Source organism: Canis lupus, chromosome 17, assembly GCF_011100685.1.
Source record: "Canis lupus familiaris isolate Mischka breed German Shepherd chromosome 17, alternate assembly UU_Cfam_GSD_1.0, whole genome shotgun sequence".
Taxonomy (NCBI): domain Eukaryota; kingdom Metazoa; phylum Chordata; class Mammalia; order Carnivora; family Canidae; genus Canis; species Canis lupus.
The window spans coordinates 15,729,692-15,755,627 of NC_049238.1; the positions used below are offsets into that span (position 1 = coordinate 15,729,692).

General features: G+C 38.2%; 1 protein-coding gene across 7 annotated transcripts in view; it reads right to left on the minus strand.

Moving 5' to 3' along the window:
• The window catches only part of LDAH (lipid droplet associated hydrolase), a 104,787-nt gene that overhangs the window by 41,789 nt on the left and 37,062 nt on the right, over positions 1-25,936 (minus strand). For all 7 annotated transcript variants that reach the window (XR_005372161.1, XM_038560877.1, XM_038560878.1 and 4 more), the window contains one exon: positions 18,879-19,048. Coding sequence is in view for 6 of the 7 variants with exons in the window: in XM_038560877.1 (XP_038416805.1) it covers positions 18,879-19,048 (170 nt within the window). In the remaining variant the exon portion in view is untranslated. The remainder of the gene's footprint in view (positions 1-18,878; positions 19,049-25,936) is intronic.

A 25,936-nucleotide genomic window follows, 5' to 3' on the forward strand; every position in this document is an offset into this window, starting at 1 on the left:
CTTCCCAAACTTTTGTCATTTTATACACTTCACATTTATTTTATTTTGTATGCAAATTACTCTTCTCTTCAGCTTAATATCTCTTGGAATTTCCTTCCTTTTGAGTCTCTCAGATTTGGAATCACAAAGAACTCAAATAAAAAACAGTGATGCTCATAGACCTACCGCAAATTATTCTTCACAGGTTGCTGGGCAGCACAGCCATCTATTACAGAGCATCTGTTATTCCAAACTAAACAGTGTCCTCCAGGTAGCCTCAGTGAATGGTGACAACAGCAAACCCATCCTCATGTCTACACCTACATTCTCACATCGCTACTTTGGGCCTTTGGCAATTTCAGCTTTCTCTTGGTTTCCAATGGCAAAACTACACAGAATTTGAAAGGATGGTTTTCCTGACCAAAAAAGGTAGTAGCTGGTAATTCCCTAAACTTGGAGCCAGAGTAGTCTACGTGGGTCAGGAAGCAAAACAAAACAAAACACAACATCCCAATTGTTTGTAATGGGATTGGGACTTTTCAAAGTTAGAAACTGGAGTCTTTAAAAGCTTAAGCAAGATGACTGAGAAGGAAAAATCATTAGGTCTATTGCTTGTTTTTTGGTTCATTCGTTCGTTCACTCATTCATTCATGATATACTGGTACCTACAACATACTAATGCTGTGGGGCATTCTGGAGACTCAATTCTGTCTTGTCAATTAGACAAGACAAAGAGTCTGCTTTTAGAGAACCTAAGTCTAAGCAGAGAGACATTAATAATAATGCATGATAGGCTGCATGCTACAGGAAAGAAAGAGTGTAACAGAACCATAAAACGGACACTAGAAACCTCTGATTCATCATGGCCTAGGAACCTCTGAGAAAGGCCTTGGAAAGAGAAAATGACAAATGTACACTGGGTACCTCCATGAGCAAAGTGCTGACAACAGAACTCAGGGTTATTTGGGGAAATCTGTATAAAAGACGACTCCTCATTTAACTTTGCTGAAAGACTGTGAAACACATTCACTTCCATTTCATAAACTAAAGTACCATTTTAATACTTGAACTAAGATGAGGCATCACAGCTTTTCAGACTAAGAGAGAGCAGAACAATGGAAAGGCCCATGGCCAGAGGCACACGCTGGACACGTGTCAATGCACCACCCAGTGTCAGACTATTGCCACAGGAGCTGTCCCAGTTAACACTCCTAGCTTCTCAGGAGTCAAAAGGAAGTCTCAAGGTATTGCTCTCTTGTTTCATTTTATCTGGCAAAAAAAAATCCAACACTCAGGGCAGCTAAGTGTTGCTGGAGACAGAGATTAAAACGGGAAAATGAGCAGTTAATTCACAGCAAAGGGTTAGGCCTAAATAACTAGAATTCAGGCACAAATCCCATTACCAGCTTTGATAACAGAACAGGTAAGGATCTGTTCTCCTTTCAGATCAGGAAAAAAGAGAGAGGTACCAAAGATGTATCTTAACATATTTTCTCTCTCACAGGCCTCTAAAGGGGGTGCTCCTCCTCTCACTGACTCCCAGATACATCAGGTTCTTGAGGGAGCTATCCCTCCTATAGTCTCCCAGGCTGGGCAAACACCCGAGTTAGTTCCTGAGTCCTACCTCTGAGACTCACTGAATTTCTGAGGTCTCAGCTTCTATGAATCTCACAGAAGGGACAAGAGCCCCTGGGAAGGCCCTTCCTTACCTTCTCTCACAGGGTTGGACTGCACTCTTGGAAAGCCTAAGAACTCTCTGCTCTCAAGAGTATTTGGCATAAAATGACAGGTCACCTATTTATCAATTAAAAACATTTCATGGTATCTGAAAATGCTATACAATGGAAATGGGAGTCATATATTCTGTTACCAGCTCAAAGTTTAGCCAGAAACTAATATTTTATATCTATATTTCTATATATCTATATCTATATTCTGTGTGTGTATATATATATATACACACACATATAAATACATATATAGTGTATATATACCCCTACCCTATACATATGAGAGGAGACAGAGTGTGAGAGAGTTGGGAGAAGAATAATAAGGTAAATGAGGTAAAATATTAACATTTATAAGTGTGGGTAAAGTGTATATGGTGTTCTACATACTATTCTTATTCTTCTAACTCTTCTGTTAATTAAGCCTGAAATTGTTTTCAAATAAAATGTTAAATAATAAAGTACAGTCCACCACTGCCCTCTATCCCCCAGCCACGGCACTTCCAATCCCTTTGATCTTGTCTCACTCTAGCATCACCTTTGAACACATTAATTTCTGTATTTTTCTGTATTTTTCAAGTCTACTACTGTTTCCCCTTAGCAGACTGTGAACTCTGAGAAGGCAGAGCTTCTTTTCCGTTTTGTTCATGGGTATCTTCATGTCCATTACAGGTGCTCAGTGACAGTGCATGGCACCTAGCCGACTGAATGAAGATTGGTCTGGTGGAGGGGCAGTGAGCCTTCCAAGATGACTGCCTCATTCAATACCCCTAAGCAACTCCTCCTCTCCAAGCCCAGCTCAGGACTGCAGGTTTACTCTGTATAGAAACCAAAGGAGAGAGCTTTCTGAGCTGGGTACACAGGCACAAAGAAAGGCAGAGTAAAGGGCCCACAGGAGAGAGGGATTAAGTGAGAGCCCAAACACTAAATGCTGAAACTCTCAGATGCAAACACCAGCCTCTGTGCTGTTTTGCTCCGATGCTGCTGCCCTGAGGAAGGAGATTTGGAGAAACTGAATGGCTCTAGACAAAAACCACTGAGTGACATTGAGGAATACCACACACACAAAAAAAGGTCAGGATACCTGTCCAATCACCCAGCAGCGAGGCCGGCTAGCTGATAAGGCCCACTCCCACACACAACTTCCTCGGATTTTCAGTGCTTCATTCTTAAATATGAATAGATAACAAAGGAATGTTGGACATTTGAGCAAAGCTTCAATTATGCTAGACAGATCAACAAAAGCAAAACATGAAAACAGGAATTCAGAATGAATCGCAATAGTGCCTGAGTACAACAAAACTCCAAAGATTTGTTCTCCTTAGATAGAAAGGGAGTGAGCCGTGAAATAAAAAGCACAAAAGCACACTACAAAAAGTGAACAGAGACTAAGAAATTATCTTAGAAGTTATTTTTATGAAGGCTGAAAAAAAATTATATAAATTATAAGAAACAGTTGGGAAAATCTCCAATATTTCTCCTGGTAGAGAATGAAAACAGAGGGGGAAGGGAGAAAGAGATTGATAGTGGAAAATAAAATGAATCAACAGAATTGTTTCTGGATATTTAACATGTAAATAATGAGAAAACAAGGAGGAAAAAAAATATAGAAGTTTTTGGTATGGAACGATGCCGGTTTCCAAATTAAAAAGGATAAAGAGTCCCAGGAATATCATCATACGATGTAAAAATGGGGCTGAAGATTCTAAAACTGTCCAGGGAAGAAACAAGGCCCATAAAGAATCAGAAACTCGAGATGGCATACTTTTCAATAGCAGAGTTTGAAGAATTTAAAGCCAGGCAACAGCTGGTAACAGTGGAGATGGGGAGTGGGGATGGCAGACTAGCTTACTGCAAAGCAATCCTCTTGCCAAGAACAATTAGAAAAGCTGGAAAAAGTATTTTTTTAAAGTGCCTTTGAAGGCATCAAAGGGGGGATCCCTGGGTGGCTCAGTGGTTTAGCACTGCCTTCGGCCCGGGGCGTGATCCTGGAGACCCGGGATCGAGTCCCACATCAGGCTCCCTGCATGGAGCCTGCTTCTCCCTCTGCCTGTGTCTCTGCTTCTCTCTCTCTCTGTATCTCTTGTGAATAAATAGAATATTAAAAAAAAATGAAGGCATCAAAGGCAGAAGGGGCTGAAAGGGCCAAAATCCTAGAGAAGAAGGAAACTCAAGAGAGGTGTGTTTAAATAGCTCTTCTTATTTTCCAATTCATGAGCAACAGGTAAGAGGACAAGAAGCTGGGTTTCTAGAAGTATACTATGGCTCAAGGGTCAACATTTGGGCATTTGGTGCCCATTAAAGAGATGGAATCCCAGGCTTTCAGTGGGAACTACCAAAGGGTTACCCCCTAGAAGTAGTGACCTACTGGACATAGACCAACTCCATCAAAGGCACTGTTGATTGCGCCCGAGTCCAGATGGCATTAACATGATCTGTCCTTACTGTAATTGCTAGTCAAGAGCAAAAGGAAATTCTCCATGGAGGAATATAGAAGCCTCATATTGTCTTAATTTTTCATATATAATGTCAGGTATTCAATTAAAAAAAGAAAAAGAACATCTTACTAAGCAGTGATGGTTCATTTTTTAAAAAAGATTTATTTGAGAGAGAGAGCGAGAGTGCGCAAGCAAGTGGGAGGAGAGGCAGGGGTAGAGAATCTCAAGTAGACTCCCCACTGAGTGGGGGGCCTGATGTGGGGCTTGATCTCATGACCCATGAGATTATGACTTGAACCAAAACCTAGAGTTGGTTGCTCAACCAACTGAGCTTAACCAGGCTTTCCAATGGTTCATTTTCTTTCTTTCTTTTTTTTTTTCTCAATGGTTCATTTTCTGCCAACTTGACTGAACCACGGGGTGATCAGATATTTGGTCAGACACTATTCTGGGTGTACCTGTGAGGGTGCTATGGAAGAGATAAATAAATATTTGAATCAGCAGACCAAGTAAAGCAGAGATTGCCCTTCCTGATGTTAGTGCCTCATCCAATCAAAAGGCTGAATAAGAGGGAATTCCTCTGCTGTTTTTGAATAGAGACATTGTTTTTCTTCTGCCTCTTCCTGGGTCTTCCCAAACTTGTGTGCTTTGGGACTAGAACTTATACACCATCTGCCTTCCTGGGTCTCCAGTTTACCAACTATAGCTCTTAGGACTTGTCACCCTCCAGAATTGTGTCAGCCAACTCCTTCTAGTTTGCGTCCTTCTTTCTGCATACATATCCTTCCAGTTCTGTTTCTCTGGAGAACACTGACTCATATACAAACATACTGAGGGACAAGATGAGATGACCAGAAACAATGAAGAAAAAAATGCAACTGGATAAGATTTGGATATTGACACAACAGAATTTATCTGACACAACAGAATTTCAAGAATTGTTATAAAAATGATAAAATGGAAATTTTATAAGCTAAAATTACAATAACTGAATCAAGACTGCCAAAAATGGGTATAAAAAGGTTTATACATAGCTGAAGGGAAGATCGGTGGACTGGAAAACAGGTCAGAAGAAAATATCTAGGGACACCTGGGTGGCTCAGTGGTTGAGTGTCTGCCTTTGGCTCAGGGTGTGATCTAGGGTTCTGGGATGGAGTCCCAATATCAGGCTCCCTGCAGGGAGCCTGCTTCTCCTTCTGCCTGTGTCTCTGCCTCTTTCTGTGTGTCTCTCATGAATAAATAAATAAAATCTTAAAAAAAAAAGAAGAAAATATCTAGATTGAGGGAGGGAGAGAAAAAAAGGAATTATTGCATGTAAATTATACCTCAACATAAAAAAGAAGAAAATCTTAAAAATTTAATAGGGAGAAGAAAAAAATTAATAGAGAAAATTAAATAAATATGTAATACCTATAATACAAGGTGGAATATATAAGAATCATGAGAAGGTTTCAAAGAAGGATAATAAAAATGACTGAGAAGAATCAGGAAAGAGTTCCCACAGGAGTTTACATTTGAGATGATTTCAGAAGGTGGACCAATGGCATTTGTTGGGTGGTGGTAGGAGAAAGCAGAAAGGAAGAAGGTAAGAAGAAGTAGTAACAGGTAGGATGGAGCACTATGTACACACCGGGCAGGTGCCGTGTCTACAGCCAAAGGAGACACAGGAGGCCACCTCCCTCGGAGGACCTGGAAAGAATGCCCCAGCACCCAGATTATCACAATCTGACCCTAAGATTTTCTGAAATCACTTCTCAATCGACATCAGTCAACATTCATATAATATTATAGGAGTTCTCAGGACCTTTCTCCTCGGCAGTAGGGCTCATGAAGCTCCTCAGCATTTCCCTAAGGGTCCTGGGCTATGGAAAAGGCTGAATCTATAACACTCCATTTGGTTTACTACAGAAGCTCCCAGAACTCTACTGGTGAGGGATAAATTAAAATTATTTGTTGAAATGGAGTTTCTGGACTGTCTACAGGCTTCATTTTTGCATGCTCCCTCTGGTCTCTGTATGACTGATACTGAGAAATGATTTACTGTCTCCTTTCCTAGGGATAGGCTGCCAGAAAGGATGCTGGCTTCAATCTTTACTCATTCATCAATATACCTTTCTGACACCTGATAATCTGGCTTCTTCCCAACCTAATGCAATTAGTCTAAACCAGCTTGGAATGTAAGATCTCAAAGCAACCACATTTTATTCTTGTGAAGCATCTTTCATTTAGTGCCTGCTAGGCTTTTTCCACTTCAGGGAATTTTTTGTGGCCTGCATTGCATATTGTTCACAGATTTTCCGTAAGTGCAAGAAGGGAGGGTAAAAGAGCCTCATGCACACAGGATAACCATATTAGAGAGCCTTTTCCTTTCTTAAAGATCACATTCACCGTTCTCATCTCCACAAACTGATAGACCTAAAAAGAATCTTCTGGCTAGAATAAACAAGAGCCACAGAACTGCACAGAAATTTAAGAGAAATTTGTTCTTCGGTTTTTATATTCTTGCATGCTACCTCTTTCCTTTTTTTTTTTTTTTAAGATTTTATTTATTTATTCATGAGAGACAGAGAGAGAGAGAGAGAAAGAGAGAGAGAGGCAGAGACATAGGCAGAGGGAGAAGCAGGCTCCATGCAGGGAGCCTGATGTGGGACTTGATCCCAGGACTCCAGGATCATGCCCTGGGCCAAAGGCAGATGCTCAACCGCTGAGCCAACCAGGGATCCCTGCTACCTCTTTTCTATGCTATGCTCCATCCACTAAGTCTCTATGAATCTGTTCTTCTGTGAACACCCAGTTCACTGGCATAACAAAGTCTAATTGTAGCAAGGTATGAGCTCTATTTCTCAGATCTGCATCCACAAAGGAGACACCTCTGCCTTAGCATGGGCACTTACTCATACCACAGAGCCTCTTAGAGTCCAAATCACTATGAACCTCATGGTCCGGTGAGATTTGAATATGGCTGTACTAGAACCTTTTTTAAAAAAAGGACCCGCTTCACTCTAGCAGTATGATGAATGATTATGCTAATCCCAACCTGCGGTTTGTTTGTTTTTTTAAAATCACATTCAAATATAATTATGAAGAGACCTCAAAAGATATACCTATCAACAATCCAAATTATTCTAGGAGTAAGGAGAAGCAGGTTAATAAAAAATTGCAAGGAAGGACAAAAGCCTAGCTAACTGAGTAGAGGAGGAAGAGTGGGTAAGATAAGGTAAGAGGTGAGGATCACTGCTACTGCTGAAAATGCTACCTACCTGGTGCCACTACTGGTCTTAGGAATGGGTTTTCCTACAGAGAAACCATGACACTGATCTTTTTTCTGATAACACACAGTCATTGTAAAATAGCAGAAACAATACAGAGTCTCTACCTCCAATATACCCTTACCTCTAACCCCAGAGATCACAATCATAAGCCACCTGGTGTTTAACTGTTCAGACTTTCTAAAAGTGTATCCAGAAGTATATACACACACAACACTAAACTTTTTCTTTTAAATACTGCAATAGTAGCAGCTCATTTTGATTACTGCTGAGGTCTATTTGTCAAGCATTATTAATTGCTACTACATACTCAATAAGCAGACATTATCAAGTACTACCATATATTAATTTATTAAGGACTGTATCATGCATTGTGCCAGGTACATATTTTTGGATAGATTTTATTAGCTAGCTCTTCTTCAGTGAATTAACTGCTCATGTCCTCTGTGCCTTTCTTTACTGGAGAACTGCTGTTCTTTTTATGGATTTCTACAAATTCTCTATAATAAGAAGCTAATCTTTTAGCTTAGTGGGTGGTGGGGCATGAATTTTGGAGTCAAACACACATGGGTTCAAATCCTAGCACAGGCACTTACCAGCTATCTACTTTTATCCCTAGGTCTTGGTTTCCTCATGTAGAAAATGGGAAAAGGAGCCTGTCAAAGAGTTTCTGCGAGGATTAAGACCCTACAAGTGATTGCTACAGTGATATAATAATTGTCATAGCAAAAATAGTTCATAGTTTAATTTTCAATCACTCTGAGTATCTTCAAGAGAGCTAAGTATCTTATGTAAAAATTTACATCCTAATAAACAACAATGCAAAAAATAGTTCAAAGTTTCAGTGTTTTCTTATTAAATAAAAACAAAATTGAGAGGGTGTGCTGGATTATCCTATGGTCTAAGCATGGAAACCCAAGGGACAAATTAGCTCAGTTTAAAAAGACCTGTATAACATTATGATCTAGCCATACTTTTCTTTAAGCAATTTCACATTCAGTTGTAAAAAGCTACTTGTTGACTTATGAAAGAAATTTATGGTACATTTCATATGTTAAATCTCTCTGAACACTATACCAACCTTCAGAGTCACATATTTTTTTACTTTTTTCCCTACCTTCTTAAAACTTAAAAATATATGAACTTTTATAATTGGAAAGGAAACTTTTAAACTTAAGAAAGATCTTGCAAACCCACTGTAAAGACACATTTTGGGGACAAAGGAAATCTGAATATGGGTTATATTAGATGATATCAAAGAATTATCATTAATTTTGTTAGGTGTGATAATGACATAGTAGTTGTAAAAGAAAAGGTCCTTTATTAATGATGCATAATAAATTATTTATGGGTCAAATACCATGAGGGCTACAATTCAACTGAAAGTATTTTAGAAAAAAATAAAGATAACAAAATATTAGTAGCTATACTAATCTGGATAATGGGTTCTGGTGATTCATTACTAATAATAATTAAAAATTAATTATTTTTATTTTTGTTTGAAGTTTTTCATGATAAAAATTTTAAATGAGCAATTTAAAAATGAGCCTCTTTTTCCTTTCCAGCTATATAAGCTTAGGTAGCTGTATTCATGCTTCACTGAGATGGGTTGTAACTGAATATAGCTTTAAACTGCTTAAACACCTCTCCCAGGCTATGTCTGAATTTCCCATTCTAACAACAAGCTGGGGCACTGGGTGATTAGCTAAAGGCCCACATACAATAAACTGATGACTTCCGTCACCAGGAAAATATATTCAGAATTTGATATAATTCCACAAATACAGCTACTTCTGTGCTTAGAGACACAGTGACATAGACACTAGGGTTTGCTGGAATGCAGAGGGCCAGTGCAAAACAAAAGTTTGAGAACTTGCACACAGGAGAGCAGGGCTCAGTCAGCTTCCATTGAAAGCTGGAATTTAAGACTGCAAAGAAATGAAAGTGACATGCATGGGCCCACTCCAGGTGTGACCCTGATAACTCAAGGAAATGAGAAAATACTTCTTGGTAGCATTGTTTCCCTGAGTAATCTGGTATCAGCACCTTTACTCAAGAGGGTCACGGTGCTTGTGGATCAGATCATAGGCAAAGAGAGCTAGGATATATGAAATAGAGACAAAAAGAACTTTCCTTCAGAGAAGCTGATTAGCATTCCTCCTGCTTCCAGGGCATGACATGAGAAGACAGAGCTGACAGGTTCCTGAAAGACCAAGGACAGATTTAATTGTCCACGGCATCTCCATACACCATGTTTCCAGATTTTGGAAAGCCTAGGTTGGCGGCTCCCGACCTGGAGCATGTGTCAGAATCACCTGCGTTACTTGTAAGACCATGAATAGCTGGGTCCCAGCCTCAAAGTTTCAGATTCAGTAGGTGTGAGTGGGGCCCAATCATTTACGTTTTTTTTTTTCTTTTTCCTATATAAATTTTTTTATTGAAGTTCGATTTGCCAACATATAGTATAACACCCAGTGCTTATCCCGTCAAGTGCCCCCCTCAGTGCCCATCATCCAGTCAAAGACCCCACCAAAAAGGAGAATTATAGATCATTCATGTTTCTAACAAGACCAAAAGTAATGCTGATGCTTCACTGAGAAATGCTGGCTTCACTATCTGAATGAGTGCCTAATGTCATCTACTATTCTACACACAACTATTCCCAAGCCAAGAAGACGTGGTGCTAACATGTGTGCGGGCAGTATGTAAGGTTTCTCTGCCTCATGGCCACTTCACTTCACTTGCCCAACTTGTCCCTCTAAACATATCTTGCTAACTCTCAATTCACGTGGACCTGTGAGAAGATGGGGGAAATTTTCCATGTCTGACTGTATCCTGGACATACCAATACTAAAATGGTTCAATATTTAAATCTGAAAAGTGCTCAGAAATACTCAGATGAAATGCATTAGATAAAGTACTAAGGATTAACATGCATGAAGAATGTTTTATTATAAACCCCTGTTTTCACTTTCTTGCAGCTCTCCAAAAAATTAGCCCTTTGTGGTGAAATTTTCCATGCTTGGTTTCAGCCCAAAGGTGATTTTTTTTTTGCAAAGTTTGAGAAAAATATATTAAATAGTTTTTGAGTTATGAAAAGATGAAAAAAGCCCACACAATTTTTCCACTTTGAAAGCAATTTTAGGATTTTAAAAAAATATGCAGATGACTAAAACATGGCTGAAGTCGCAAAGTTGAAACTTTCCATGTGTTCGGCTTTCAGCAAGGTAGTCTCCTGGGTAATTAGAAAAGATAATGTGTGTGCACACACACAAACAGATAAACATATGTATTTAAGTAAATGCATAAGTGATTCGCAAAGTCGCATCTCATCATAGTCAATAAGAGCCTTCCTCAGAGTAGGGGGAATTTATTGTTTTCTGAAAGAGTCTTTCACCAAGCAGAGTAGCTAGCTGTTGACTGACTGACCCCTGTGGTTTTCATGTAGCAGGGGTCACTCCTGGCTCACAGGGACACAAGTGTGTCAATTCTGTGCACTGTGTCTCCAGAACCACCTATTTCCTTTCATACTCCCATCCCCCTGCTGCCCCCAGTTCCTGGAACATTATTCATTTACCACCTAACTGCCTGCGACCCCCTTCTCCCACTATTTCATTACAAATGTGCTCTTCCGGGTCACTACTGACCTTCTGATTACCAATACCAGAAGCTTTAAGTTCTCTTTGAATTCACCTCTGTTACTCTGTTTCACTTATCTATGGCTACATAATGTACCATTCCCTAGCTTATGGTTTAAGACCGCAATGGTTATTTTTTCTTAAAATCTGTGAGGTCAGGAATTCAAACAGGACTCAGCTGGACTTCTGCTCCATGTGTCACTGGCTGGGGTCATTCCCTGGGTTGCATTCAGTAGCAGATGTAACAGGCTGAAAGATTCAAGAAGGTTTCACTCATGTCTGGTGCCTCATGATCCTATGTGGCCAGTTTGGGCTCTTTCACAGCATGGTAGTCTTGGGTAGTTGGACTTTGCATATGGCAGCTGGCTTCTAAGATGGAAGAAGTAGAAGCTCCCAGTTCCCAAAGGCTTGAAATTAACATCACTACCACTGTATCCCACTGGTGAAAGTCACATGCCCAACCCAGATTCAAAAGAGAAGGGAAAGAGACTATTCCATGAGAGAAGAGTGGTAAAGAACCTGTGGCCATCTTTAATCACCACACATTTACCTCTTTCTTGATCTTCTCCTTTCTCTTAGCATGTGGTACACTCTAATCTAGGGTAATGGCTTTCATTTTTTTTTCTTTTTAACCCTGATCTAAAGTAAGATATATACTCTACATTGTAATCTAGGATATCAACAAACCCCATAAAAAGTGAAACAAGTTTACAATCCAATCAACTCTAATATTTTCTATTCTATTTTACTCTATTATATTTTTAGAAATGCTATTTTATTGTTCACAAACATATACTTCGCTGCTCTGAGGAGGATTACACTTTGCAGCCTCCTTGATGGCAGACTTGGTCATAGAACTTGTTCTGTGCAATGCTGTGTGAAGACTGACAAATGTCACCTCCAGGCAGAGGTTTTAAAATGCAGTGGTTTATTATTTCCTTTTTATCTTTTGCCATGAGACTGGAATATGCCAGATAGAAGCTACTCCATCAATCTGGATTCTGGAGTAGGAGTGCATGATGAGAACATGCTGCATGGGGCAGCCAACCCTCAAAAGATTTGTATTATGAGCAGTAAATAAATCTTTGTTGTTAAAAGCTACTTACTGTAGTGTAGCACAGTCTACCCTATCTTGATTGAGCCACTGCTTGCAACCCACTGAGGTGACTTCAGAATCCACTAATGGACTAATGTAGTCATTAGTTTAGAAACTTACTATACCTTTTGCTTCTTCTTCATCTTCCTATCAGATAAAGTCATTCTCCTAATATACATATATGACCAGTTTTTTTCTCTCTTAACAATTTCCCTTGGCAAATTCCAAATATAGTCTTTAGTATTTCTCATCAGAACTAGTAATAACTTGCCTATCACTGGGTTTTTAGCTTCTTATTCTTCTTCTTATTCTATACTCTCTCCCCAATTCACTCTCCTTTTCGCTGAGAGATTAATATATCTGATTCAGGACTATTATTATCACAGATCCCTCAGTGGCTCCTTACTGTCCAGGAAATAGAGTCCTAACCTCCTAGTCCCCACTTCTATTACCCTAGGCTCTCCATCCCACTGCTCGCTACATGCATACTAGGCTGCATCCAAATAAGACCACTCACTGCTCTCTTCATGTGTCCAATGATAAAAACTATTTTTTTTATACTGTTCCCACTACTTAGAATATATAACAACTCCTTACCACCAAAACATCAAACCCACTACATCTAAACATTTCTAAGTACTGACTCAGTCTTCCTCTGCTCGAATACCAGCTCTTCATCTTTTTCTGATCTTCCCAGTTAGGAGCCATCTCTTTCTTCAAAATATTCAGAGCCTTATGTTACTTTCCTCAGTTAATCTAGGGACAGGACTCTGACAACAGTTACTTTGATATATGAATGAGCTCTTATTCTTTCCCCTCCCTCCAGTTTATCTTGACTGTTGAACACAATGCAGTGATGTTGTATGAATGTTTATCACAAAGATATCTAGCTTTCACTTCAGACAAGAAGGTTCATCCGAATAGTGTTGGGGCACTACAGTCTAAATAATTTCATTGTTTGCAGAATATTTGACTTTATTTTTTTCCCTACTGTAGACAAGATGTACTCCTAAATCAACACGCATGATCTAACATGCTATTTTAACTCTTTCAGTAAAAAGTGTCCAAAATTCTCAGCTATGTCTTTTAAGCCTCTCAAATTTTGAGTATCTAAACACTACTGGGGACCCAGAAGAAATAAACAAAGAAAAAGCTCTGAGCAATAACAAAATCCACATATTTAATTTCATCAATTTTACTCTTGCATATGCATTTTAAGACCTGTTCATTCTTACTCAAGACAAAATTCTAACATGATTATTTGTTGTCTCTACTAGTCTCAAATTACAGTAACCAATTGTAAGTAGGGAAGAGAAGTAGAACCTAACACTGAGGAAGAAGACAGAGAAACTAAAATAAACAGGCAATTTTTTTTAAGCACTATCATTTAAGAAGTTTCAGGACATAGGCAAAATCTCTTTAATCGTATTTCACTGTAGTATAATATCATTATCAAAACGACGTCCTTGAATCACTAATTCCTCCATAATCAATATGCACTGTTGAAGAAGATAGATAAGTAAATAATATATTTTAGACAAATTTTTATTCAACTGGATAAAAGAGTCTGGTGCTTAAAAAAGAGAGTTTAAGTAATCTGGAAATTTCATTTAGAGAGAAGATAGTTTTGCCAACCAGACAGACAAAGGAAGCTCTATGTTATTGTGCATTTTCCCCAAGAAAGGCCAAATGATATAAAAAATTAAGTTTTTGAAGGATCTGTTATCCCTGGAAGGGAATGAAGTGTTTTCATAAAATGCTATATAAATACTTAGAGGAAAATAAAAGTAAAATTACTTGAGGTTCACCTCACAACTCAGTGCAGAATCCACTTGAGAATCAAGGTCTTTCAACTTCCAACCTTGAATTTGACGCAATCTATTGGCAAAATCAGATGGCACATTTTTAACATACAGAGGACTAATGCTGAAAAGAAGATTCTAAATAGGATGGATGAAACTACTACTTTTTTGTTCCAGTTACTTGACCTCCAGCCCCAAATTGCTAAAGCAGCATTCATGGGGGTCTCCAGCTTCTTGAGCTGCAACATCATGGACCGCATGAAGCTCGTTGTATCCAGGAGTATACAGTGCTATCTGTAGGCTCTGCTGTCATCCAAAGTTTGAAAGAGTCATCAAATATCTTCTTAGACTCTTGTTATACCCACAGCTAATATAACTGTATCCTACCCCTGGATTAAGACAGAGCTGAGGCTGCATCCTGGCAAGGGACTTTGCTCTCAGCTCCCATCCATGAAATGGAAGATAGGATGAGACTGTTTCTAAAGTCCATCTCAGCTCTAAGAGCCTATGAGTCTAAAACTATGTTTGTTATTACAAGTCATGACAGCTACTATTTAACAGTCTTCCAATTATATATTTTCTCAGGCTTCTTTTTAAATTCTTTATTTTGGGCATTACTTGTTAAAATATAGAATGATTTCTCTAATTCTATGTACCAAATTTGCTTAAAGAAACAAAAAAAATTTCAATATCAGATTTTTAAAAGAGCCATTTCTTTAGTATATTAAAATAAAGGTCAGATAATATGTCTAAAGTGTGCAATAAGTATTTTAAAACAATTTTAAGACCAAAGTTTCCTATAATTAGTTATAAAAATATTGTAAAGAACTGAACCAAAATAAAACCAAATAAACCAGCTACTAAACTACACATATGTCTTCAAAATCTTATGGGAGTCAAATATTCCAGTAAAAATAACAGAAAAGATGGAAACACAAGTTTCTTATTATCACACTTCATATGTTATAAAACATAACAGCTAACTTATTTTTGGCAAAATGATTAGGGATTGCAACACTCTGGCTTATACAAACTTATTTGATTGTCAAATGCATCTTAAATGGAGCGTGTCATGCTAACTTCAGGCATGCAGGCACCGTGCCGTCTTAGGGTAGCGCAGAGACACTGAAATTTCAACACTTCAGCAGGGATCACACCACCGATATTAACTGGGCCAGGTGTTTAAAGAGGCGGGGGCGGGGGGGGGGGGTAGGGTGGGGAGGGCTTCAACAATGCAGTTAATTGAAAACAGACGAAGCTTTTGAATAATATAAAAAAAAATCATACAGATGTTCACCCTTCTCCCTGGGTGACCTTTATGGACAATTTATTGCATGCGTTATTTTCTAGAAAACACCCTTTTTAAGAAGACACGGTTTCACATGTCTCTCTGAAAACTCTATAATCACAGTATGAGTTATGCCTCCACAAACAGACTACGTTACGCTCATGTTTCATTTCCCTTTCCCCTTTTCACCACCGTTCCTGCAAGGGCAAGAACACCTGGAAGGAGAACAATAATTAGAAAGCTCTAGAGCTAAAGGAGCTATAAGAAGCTGCATTCACCTTGAGAAGCATTGTACTTCTTTCCCAACAGACATGTGAGCGCACGCCAAAAAGGAGAGATGGATTCAAAACAAATGTGCTGAACAACTGTTCTCCTGAATGTAGAAGAGAAACTATACACTACACGCAGAATCGATGTGAAGCAACCAAAAGCCAAAAAGACAGATCAGTGATTAAGTTAATAGACTGTGAGGACTCAGAAATGAGTATTTTCTTCTTTATGTTTACAGAATAGTGTATTTGTCAGGGTTCGCAGAGAAAAAGAACCAACAGGATTTATATGTATGCATGCATATGAAAGGAGATTTATTATAGGAATTGGCTCCCATGATTATGGAGGCCAAAAAGTCCCACAATATGACATTTGCAAGATGGGAAGCAAGAAAGACAGTGGTATGATTCAGTCTGAGTTTGAAGGCCTGAGAGCCAGAGGAGCTAATCTTGTAAATCCTGGGTCGAAGGCCAGCAAACCCGGAGATCCAATGTCAAAGGGCAGGAAAAGATGGACATCTCTGCTCAAGAAGAGAGAGAGAAAGAACCCCCATTTCCTGAGTTTTGTTTTATTTGGGACCTCAATGGATTGGAAGATACCTGCTGACAATGGTGAGAGCAAATCTTTGCTTGGTGTACTGATTCAAAAGCTAATCTCTTCTGGAAGCATCCTCAAAGACACACTGAGAAATGTTTTACCAGCTCTTTGGCCGTCCCTTAGCTGGGTCCAATTGACATATAAAATTAACCATCACAAATAGTAATGCTATTATTATTTCAAACATACAAGTACTCTTTTCTTCAAAAAAAAAAAATTCCTTTTTTTTAAGGTTTTTAAAACACCCGAGATAACTAATAACCCCAAATTGTATTTCATATCAGTTTGCTGCATTTTCTTTGGCAAGACCAGCTCACTTGCTATACTGGGAAATAAACTCAGTATTTTAACTTATATGTTATCTACGTATCTATATGCTTGACTGTACATGACACAAGTGAAATACTCACTGTAGCGGTGGTGGGGTAGGCAGCTTCTGACATGATCCTTACTTTCTAATGTTCATGCTGCAGTGTAATCTGCTCCTCTTGTGGGGGCTGGACCTAGGGCCTTACTTCTAACAGATGGAATACCATAAGAGTAATGGGACATGATTTCTGTAATTAGGCTATAGTTTGTGACTTCCATCTGCCAGCAGACTTTCTCTGGCTCTTCTACCATACTTCCTCTAATGAGGCAAGTTAGAAAGACGACCCACATGTTAAGGAACTGAGGATGCCCTCACCGAAGTGCCAGTGATGGACCAAGGCTCTCAGTCCAACGACCCTCAAGGAATGGAGTCCTGCCAATGACCACGTAAGTGAGCTTAGCAGCACATCCTTCTCAATTCAAAATTTCAGATGAGACTGCAGCCCTGGAAGATACCTCGATTGCATGTAGTCTTATGAGAGACCCCAAAGCAGAGGACCCAGCTAAGTTGTGGCTAGATCCCAGACCCACAAAACTCTAAGAGAATAAATGTGCATGGTTTTACTCTATTTGATTTTGGGGTAATTTGTTACACAGCTGTAGATAACTAATACAGTACTTAACCTAGTGACTGAGCCAATGATTCCAATGTCACAATTACAGCTAGTACCTATTAGGGGACTTCTAAGGTTGAGGCACCATACTTAATTCTCTCTTTGGGGAACATATCATTATCCCCATTTCACAGATGAGGAAACAGAGGTATTGAGATACTCAATAACTTGTCCCAGGTCACACAAACTATGACAGCAAGTATTTGAACCTAGGTGTCTTAGCTCTAGAGCCAGGGCTTTCAGCAACTTATAAACAGAACCACTGAGTGGCAGGGCTGGGCACTGTAAAGAAGGTAACTTCATCACACAGTACTAGAAGAGATTTGGAAGGCACAAAAGAGATCAAAAGCCATGCAAGATGCTAAAAACAAAAATAAAGTCTCCTTTCCAATTAAAATACTTTTCTGTGGAAAAAAGAGTAGAAACAATAACACAGTGAATGGAAAGCAATCCTGAATTTATCGAAATTGCACTTAGAAATAGAAAATACACTTTCTTACACCCAATAAGCAAAAATTAACAACCTTCATTTGTTTTTTTTAACTTAAATTCAATTTGTCAACATATAGTACATCATTAGTTTCAGATGTAGTTTTCAATAATTCGTCAGTTGCATATAGCACCCAGTGCTCATTATGTCATGTGCCCTCCTTAATGCCCATCCATTTGGCATTAAAAACTATAACCAGGGACGCTATAGTTGTACATTTCCTAAGGGCAATTATGAGTGAGACGTAAGTGTGTCAAGCTGGTACAAACAGAAGAAAATTTCCAGTGAGCTTTGAAACTCCTTGAGATTTTTATCATATGGAATAAGAAGAGTCAAAATCCGAGGACACAGAGATTCTAGGAAGGAATCACTTCTATCTTACATTCAGACTACAAGGTTAAATAGCATTCCCTCATACTCCTACACTCAGTAGTTATCAGACCTATGGGTTAGTGTGTCTCTTCCATTAGACTTTGGACGCTCTTATCTCAAAGACTGTCTTAGTCACCTGGATGTCCTCAAAACACAGCTCAGGGCCTCACACATGGCCAGTGTTTAATATATGTTTGTTGAATAAAGAAATAATTTATGTTGTGTATTGCATCCATTCAGTAGATTCTTTCAATTGTACATGTAAGTGAGAGTATGAGTTGCTCTCTTGTTTTGAAGTCCCTTCTAGCTCACTAGCTTTCTCAGGCACTTTAAATAGGCCTTTGTGTCTCCAGTATTCTACTTAATATTTGACACCCAGTGGCACCCAGTCATTTATGAATGAATGAATGCTTCAAAAAGGCTGCCAATCTATAGAATGGAGAAGTATCCAGGCTTATAATTAAATAAAGATCTGGTATTCCATAAGGACAGCTGTTTGCTTACTGATGATCATGATGACGACAATGATAATAAATTATCTTCCTTTTGAAAGGAGGCGTGAACATTTGCAAAATACTGTCACAATCAGATTCTTCTCTAGGTCTTAGCTGACGACTACTCTTAAATATGCCTTTATAAATGAGAAGTTATAAGCAACTTCAGAATTTCATATAACCCTAGATTAAATAGCATTCATCTGGTAAATTTCTATCTCCTTATTATTTTTTGAAACACATGGAAACAGCATGAACATACATGCACATAGGCCCACAGTAATATAGATAAAGATAAAGAAAGGCAGCCACCAAATATCCCCCTCTCTGTTCTGTTTATCATTAAACAAGAGATAAAAGAGGGAAGGAAAGCTGAGGTGAATTTGCGCAAGTGCATAATCTAGCACTTACAGTCACTTCCTGAGGCATACTTACTGGGAGTTCAGGGGCAAGCTTCAAAATCTCAAGAGAAAAATGGCAGCCTATTGAATGGCCAATGACCACAAGTTTTATTTCCTTTGGCACATGAGTTCTCAGGAAAGCTAGCTTGTGTTCCACTTGACCTTGTAGTCCATAGATGTCATTAATTTCTTGAGCGTTTGTATCTAAAAGCAAAAATATGTGTATATTTTCACTTAATGAGGAAAATAATAAACTCACTGGGAAAAATACCTAAAAAAATAGCCAACAACAGTACTAGTTATGACTTATTTAAAGCCTACAATGTGCTAGTTACAGTGTTATACACTTTACTCAAATTATATCAACAAGTCTTCACAACAGCCCTGGAAAGGTAGTATTTATTTTCTTTTTATAGATGAAAACCCCAAAGCTTACAGACATTAGGTGATATACACTGAAAATCACACATCTATGAAGTGAAAAAGGTAAGATTCAAACCCAGGTCTGTCCTCAGAGCTCAGGAACTTTCAACTAGTCCATGAACTACAGTTAGCTTAGGCCACTACCTCTCAAACTTGATCATCTATCAGAACCCTCTGCAGGATTTAGGAAAGCAGTAATTGCTGGACTCTACCTTCAAATTCTGTGATTCAGTAGGTCTGGGCTGGGAACTGAGAATTTCTGTTTCTAAGTTTCCAGGAGATGTTGATATTGCTGGTCCCAAGACCACACACTGAGAACCGCTGGTTAGGCTAGTTTATATTATTAATAGAAAACTACAAAAACCCATGACACTGCTTCATTATTTTAGATAATCTGTTGAAGAATTTAGACAGAAAGCCTTAAGAAGAAATGCTGCAAATTGTTCCTTTTAACCAGCAGTCTTAACCTGAAATATCCTTTCTTCCTTTCACAAATGAACTGTCTTCTGGAATCTTCAAGAGCTAATTAAAACTTTATCTAGCTAATCTCCAAGAAAAATGAATGAGCCTTCCTTTGTGCTTAGCCAGTCCTCTTCACTCTTATTAGAGCACTTTATCATACTTGTATAATTGTCTTTTTATTTCCTCTCATGGGCTATGAGCTCCTAGGAGGCAAGATTCACCCTTTCCTCTGTGGCTAGCACACAGTAAATCTTAATGTGGAGTGAAAAAAAAATGAACTCACTGGACAGTCTCTGAGGATGCTGCTAAGCTCTGGTATTCTATAAATATGGGAAATTTCAATAGGTCTTCCCTATGCACCTGTAATATTTCAAAATATCACAAGGTGGTAAATTGTTTATTAAAATTTGAATCACTAGCATATTAAATTTCTTGCCTTCGATTCCTACAAGTTACTAATGTGAACTGTAATGAGCCACACTGTGGCTCATTTGACGGGTACCCAGAACTCACTGTGAAGGACTGCTCTTCAGTTTTCTCTGTACATGCCGTTTCCATTCCCTTCAGTGCTCAGCAACCCTTGTTAATCTGGCTAACTCCTCTTCATCCTTCAAACTCCAAACAAGTGCTATCTCCTCCGAGAAGCCATTTTAGGATTCAGTGGGTGAGAAGTAAAGTAGCCTTCTTTTCAGGTTCCCCAATATCCCATGTTTATCTCACCACACTACTCCTAATTTTTTCCTATGTTACAATTTATGTCTTGCTTATCTTTGTCCCACTGTATGTTTCTATACAGTTATGGAAGACCTTTTTTACTGAGTCAATGAGGCTTATTAGTTTCCTTTTTTCCATAGTATTACTAATCTCTCAGGTAAGATGTGCTCTGCCCTAATCCTTCTAGGTCAGCCTCGAATCAGGGAAGTTCAGCATAAAACAGAATGGGGAAGAGAGAAAATCTGGAAGTCTGACTTTGGTAGGGCCCCTGATAGCTCCAAATTAAAAGTGTTCATTGAATATTACACTTGAGTACTTTATGTTCCCCTCTCAGTTTATCTGATTTGATCCCTCCACCCAGAAGTGATCATATTATCCTTACATACTCCAAAACAAACATCTATAAGACCTGCAAACCCATTTTTTTATTTTTCAAAATATATAATGTTTGAAACTGTCAAAATCTTCCTTTCATTGGGACAGCATGGTATAGTAATATCATGGGTGTTGGAGACAAAATAAATCTGAGTCTAACTCCCAGCTGAGCACCTTATTAACTTGGTGGCTAAGGCAAATCTTTTAACCTGGCCTCAGTGTCCTCTTATCTACAACAGAGATAATAATTCTAGCCTCCTAAGAGTGTAAGCATAATATTTTTAAAGCACATAACACAAGTGTCTGGCATAAACTATAAGAGAAGTGAAAGTTATGGTTGCTATCATTCCAATTCCCATCATTTAAGTCCTCCCTGGAATATATACCAAGAACATTTACTTGGATAGCGCAAAGAGAAAGAAAATGAGCTAAATGCAGTAAAACATTTTAAAACTTCACTGACACCAGAAATAAGGTTCTAAAAGATTATATTTCAGATGAACTTTAATGAACACTATAATTCAAAAGATTAATCAAATGAATATTTCAGAAGTAAATCTAGCTTTACCTCTGGGAACTGCTCAGTAGATTTCCAAGGTAAACACATTACTTATTAATGTCTGCTATAGTAATGAGGTTAAAGGAGAAGAAAATACTTTCTAGAAATAATAATGATAGCAAACTTAAATGTGCTATCTGGACATTATTTTACTAGTAAAAACTAAAGGTTAAAGGATTATATATTTCACTGTTTTTCATGATTATTATTTTAATATACTCTGAAAAAAGGCCAGAAATCATTATCACTTTCCATAAAATATAGTAAAATAATTATATTTAATTGTACCAAAATGAAAATAATAATATGGAAATTACCTAAGCCATTTTTTTTCTGTAGAAAAATGTACTATGTACTACAATTTACAATCCACTAAATATGTTTGGAACATAACATCTATCAAGATATGGTCTTAAATATAATACTGACAATTTTTAGAACCTGACCCTATTTCTTAGACCCATTTCTATTTACTTTATAGCTCATATATTGAGTCTGGAGTTTATTTCAAAAGGTACATATAATCTGTTCCTACAGAGTTCACAGAGAAATTAAGTAATATTAGTATTTCACATTTACTCTTTATCTAGTTGTTCAAATTGATTCAGTTATTAAAATTTTGTCACTTTTGGATCGAAATGTTATGTATCCCTTACAGACATAGGTATCTGATAACTAGTATTTCATTCCATTTCACACTAAGTGAATTGACCACTCTGACAGAAAACAGTGACTAAATGGCCAGCCCATGGTGACTTTGAAAATACAGATATAAATACAGTATACTCCCCTTATCTTCAAGGAGTTCACAATCTAATAAAAACAAACAAATAGATAAAAACACAATTATAAAACACTGAAATAAGTTTATCTAAAGCATTTCCTCGAGAAAAGAATAAATTTTTATTGCATTTAAAATACGGATTTTAATTTAATTTATTAAACCATTTTAATTGCGTTTAGAACAATTGAAAGGTAATGCCCCTTTGGATTCATGAAAACTACTGTGCCCTTCTTCAAATAAAACAAGATAAATATCTAGAAAATATTCTTTACTAATTCACATTACTATAAATGTGTAACTTTACATATTTGAATGCAAACATATGGCCTAAATTTAATAATACATACATAATATATATGTATGTCTAGGTACATATTGGATATAAATGCATAATAAGTCTTACTATATATTGTCGTTTAAGCAGTATTTATTTACAAGTTATCTATGACCATAGAACTAACAAAATTGGAGATTAGTGCTACATGAGCCTTCTGCTAGGACCAATTGATTCCAACTCAGGTCATTACCTCAGGGTTGTGAGATTGAGCCCCACATCGGGCTCCTTGCTGGGTGTGGAGCCTGCTTAAGATCCTTTTTCTCCCTCTGCCCCTTCCCCCCTTCCCTAAAAAAGTACCAATAAAGATAAATTTAAAAAAATGGAACTTCTGAATTGTTTTCATTTATTAACAGAAAATATTAAAGCAATTATGGCAAATATGGCAAAGTGATAACTATTGAGAGAAAATCGAGGAACAGAACCTTGGACTGTTACACTATTGTTTGTACTTTTTCATACTTAAATTTCTTTTCTCAAAATAAAACATTTTAATTAAGAATGCTTTGACATGACTTTCCTACCTACATCAGTTTTATAGGGGAAATTACCATTCATTTCTCCATTACTCTCAGTGGAATACAAAAGCCCCAAGGGACTTTATCTAAGTTTATGCAAAACATCAGTGAAACGGTGGATGAGAACTGTCCCTAATTCTTCATGCGTATGTAATTCACTGATCCAAAGGTCTTCCTTTCATGACTGTACCCTGAGTTTACTAAGCTGATGTGAAAGCACATTCTCATAGTTTAGGCCTCGACTGTCCCTGGCCCCCTAAATATTTCTGTAAACTTGTTGCATCTAAACATTGGTGTAAGTCTGCTAGCTAATTTTAAGGCATGGAACACAGGCTATGGTAGGTAGGCATCCTATTTAAAACTGCTATCAAATAAATAAAATCTTTTAAGCCCCAAACACGTCTTATAAAATAATTTATTATAATTATTCTCCAAATACATGGCTAAAAACTGGGGTCATCAAATTATGCTTTTCACCTGATAAAACCCAGTGCTCTGCTAAGGATTTTAGTAGGGGAAAATACGGGAAATGAGAGACCAAGAGAGAGAAAGAGAGAGAGAGAGAGACAGATTGATTCAGCAAGAAGAACATAATGTTTATTGACTTAGCAAATAACAAAAGCCAAAGACATAAAAGTGTGAGGTGTAATTCTGGACAATGATGAGTTCTGTGGCTGTTTGTGGTTTATAGGAAGGTGGAACAAATGAGGTCGGAAAGGAAGGCTGCCACTTGATCAAGGAGGACACTGAACATCACCAGGGAGTCTGGGCTCCACTGTTGTGAGCAGCGGGAAGAGGCTAAGGCCCATGAAGAAAGGGGCAGTGACCTGGCCTGTGTAACAGGACACTGACTTCAGTATTACTTTCCCTAGTCTTGTTGTGCTTCTTGCTTCTGTCTTCCCCGAGACTAACAATTTGTGGGATTCTTAACTTCTTTTCTTGCTCCACCCCTTGTTTTTTTTCCCTGTTTCTTCCCACCTACTGAGAGCCTTGTTTACTGTCCAGTGACTATGAGTCCCCCAGACTTGACTGTGCCTGCCTTTGGCTTTTCTAGCCATTCCATTCTGCCTCCATGCTCCTCTGCCAATCGTGGTCCTGGCAAGAGACAAAATTTTACTGTTTTTCTCTCTTTCCTTGTGTTTGAATACTGGAATGGGAGTGGTTTACTGTTTCTTTGGATAAGCATGACTCAAATTCATCATCAGTTGAAAGATTGTGTAACTTTTTTAGGTAGTGTTTTATCAGCTGAAACTAAATCACTGTGATTTCTAGTTTTTATGTTACACTTTTTGAACAAATGACTTAAAATAGTTGATAATGAATCTGCCGTCAAGTAAGCTGACTCTATAGTAAATCAAAGCCAGAAGGAGTTTATACTTCTAATTCCTCACATTTTCTTTTCACACTTTTTTTTGGTCTTGAATCACCCCCTCCTGACATTGGTGAACATCTGTGCTCCCAATTATACTCAATTTATGGTTGTGATAATGTGGCGCAACTAGAATATTATTTCCAACTGTTCATAATTTTAACATGTGCTAATATGAAGCAAAACATACTTTCAACATTTGATGGGTGGTTATAGCTTATGTCCTCTCTCTCAATGATTATATATTTTCACACCATATTTTGCATGTCAAAAAACCTGTTCTTTAGGGCAATAATCTTGGATGATGAATAATCTATCTACCCTGCCTATCCAAAGCAATCTACCATAGCATGCATTTGCAAACATAACCTTTAATATGTAAAACAGATGAAAGCAGAACTGTTCTGGCTGGATGGGATACTAGAGCCCCACGTGCCCATCTTAGAACTTTTGGGCTCCTCAGAATACAGATAGAAAGTCACCAACCTAAAAGGCGGAGACTGGAATCTCTATTTCTTTGTAGATTTCCGCAGTACGACACATAATCATCTAGTAGGTTGTCAATAAATCCTTGATGATGATGAGCCACTCATGTACCCTCTCTAGAAAACCATAGCTTCCTTTGGCCCTCTGGTGGCCCTTTGGGCTAATGCCTCTAGATGGCACTGTTCTCATTAGGTAGCAAAGGAACCAGGCTCCAATTACTAAGTTATTAACTCAACAGTGCACAGGTAGCCTAAGCAATAAGCATACTCAAAGTTATAAAAAATAAGATGTCAATTTAAAAGGAGAATCAGGACAGCCCCGGTGGCACAGCGGTTTAGCGCCGCCTTCAGTCCAGGGTGTGATCCTGGAGACCTGGGATCGAGTCCCACATCAGGCTTCCTGCATGGAGCCCGCTTCTCCCTCTGCCTCTCTCTCTCTCTCTCTCTTTCTCTCTGAATAAATAAATAAATCTTTAAGAAAATAAAATGAGAATCAGGGCCGCCTGGGTGGCTCAGCAGTTGAGCGTCTGCCTTTGGCTCAGAGCATGATCCCGGGCTGGGGACTGAGTCCCACATCAGGCTCCCTGGAAGTAGCCTGCTTCTCTCTCTGACTGTGTCTCTGCCCCCCACCCCATGAATAAATAAATCTTAAAAACCAAACAAACAAACAAGAAAATGAGAACCAAAGACATTTCCCAGAAATTCAGCCACACACAGATAATTTTACTGGTTTTCCTCAAGAGCTATGTAGTGGTTCTGAAAATGTGGTCCTAGAACTAACAACATCAACATTACCAGTGGAACTTGTTAAAAATGCAAATTCCCAGATCCACCCCACATCTACTGAATCAACAACTTGAGGTGACACCCACTCATCTGTGTTTTAATGAATACTCCAGGTGACTCTGATGCCTGCCAAAATTTGAGAAACCTTGATCTAGGGTTATCCTTTGAGTCTATTTTCAACTTTCAATGTTGTTCTTCCTGTTCAAATGCTTGATTTTGCCTTCACTTAAGGGCTTCTTGTGATAATGGGGTTGAATGTTGCTCTCATTAGATAATTCAGTAC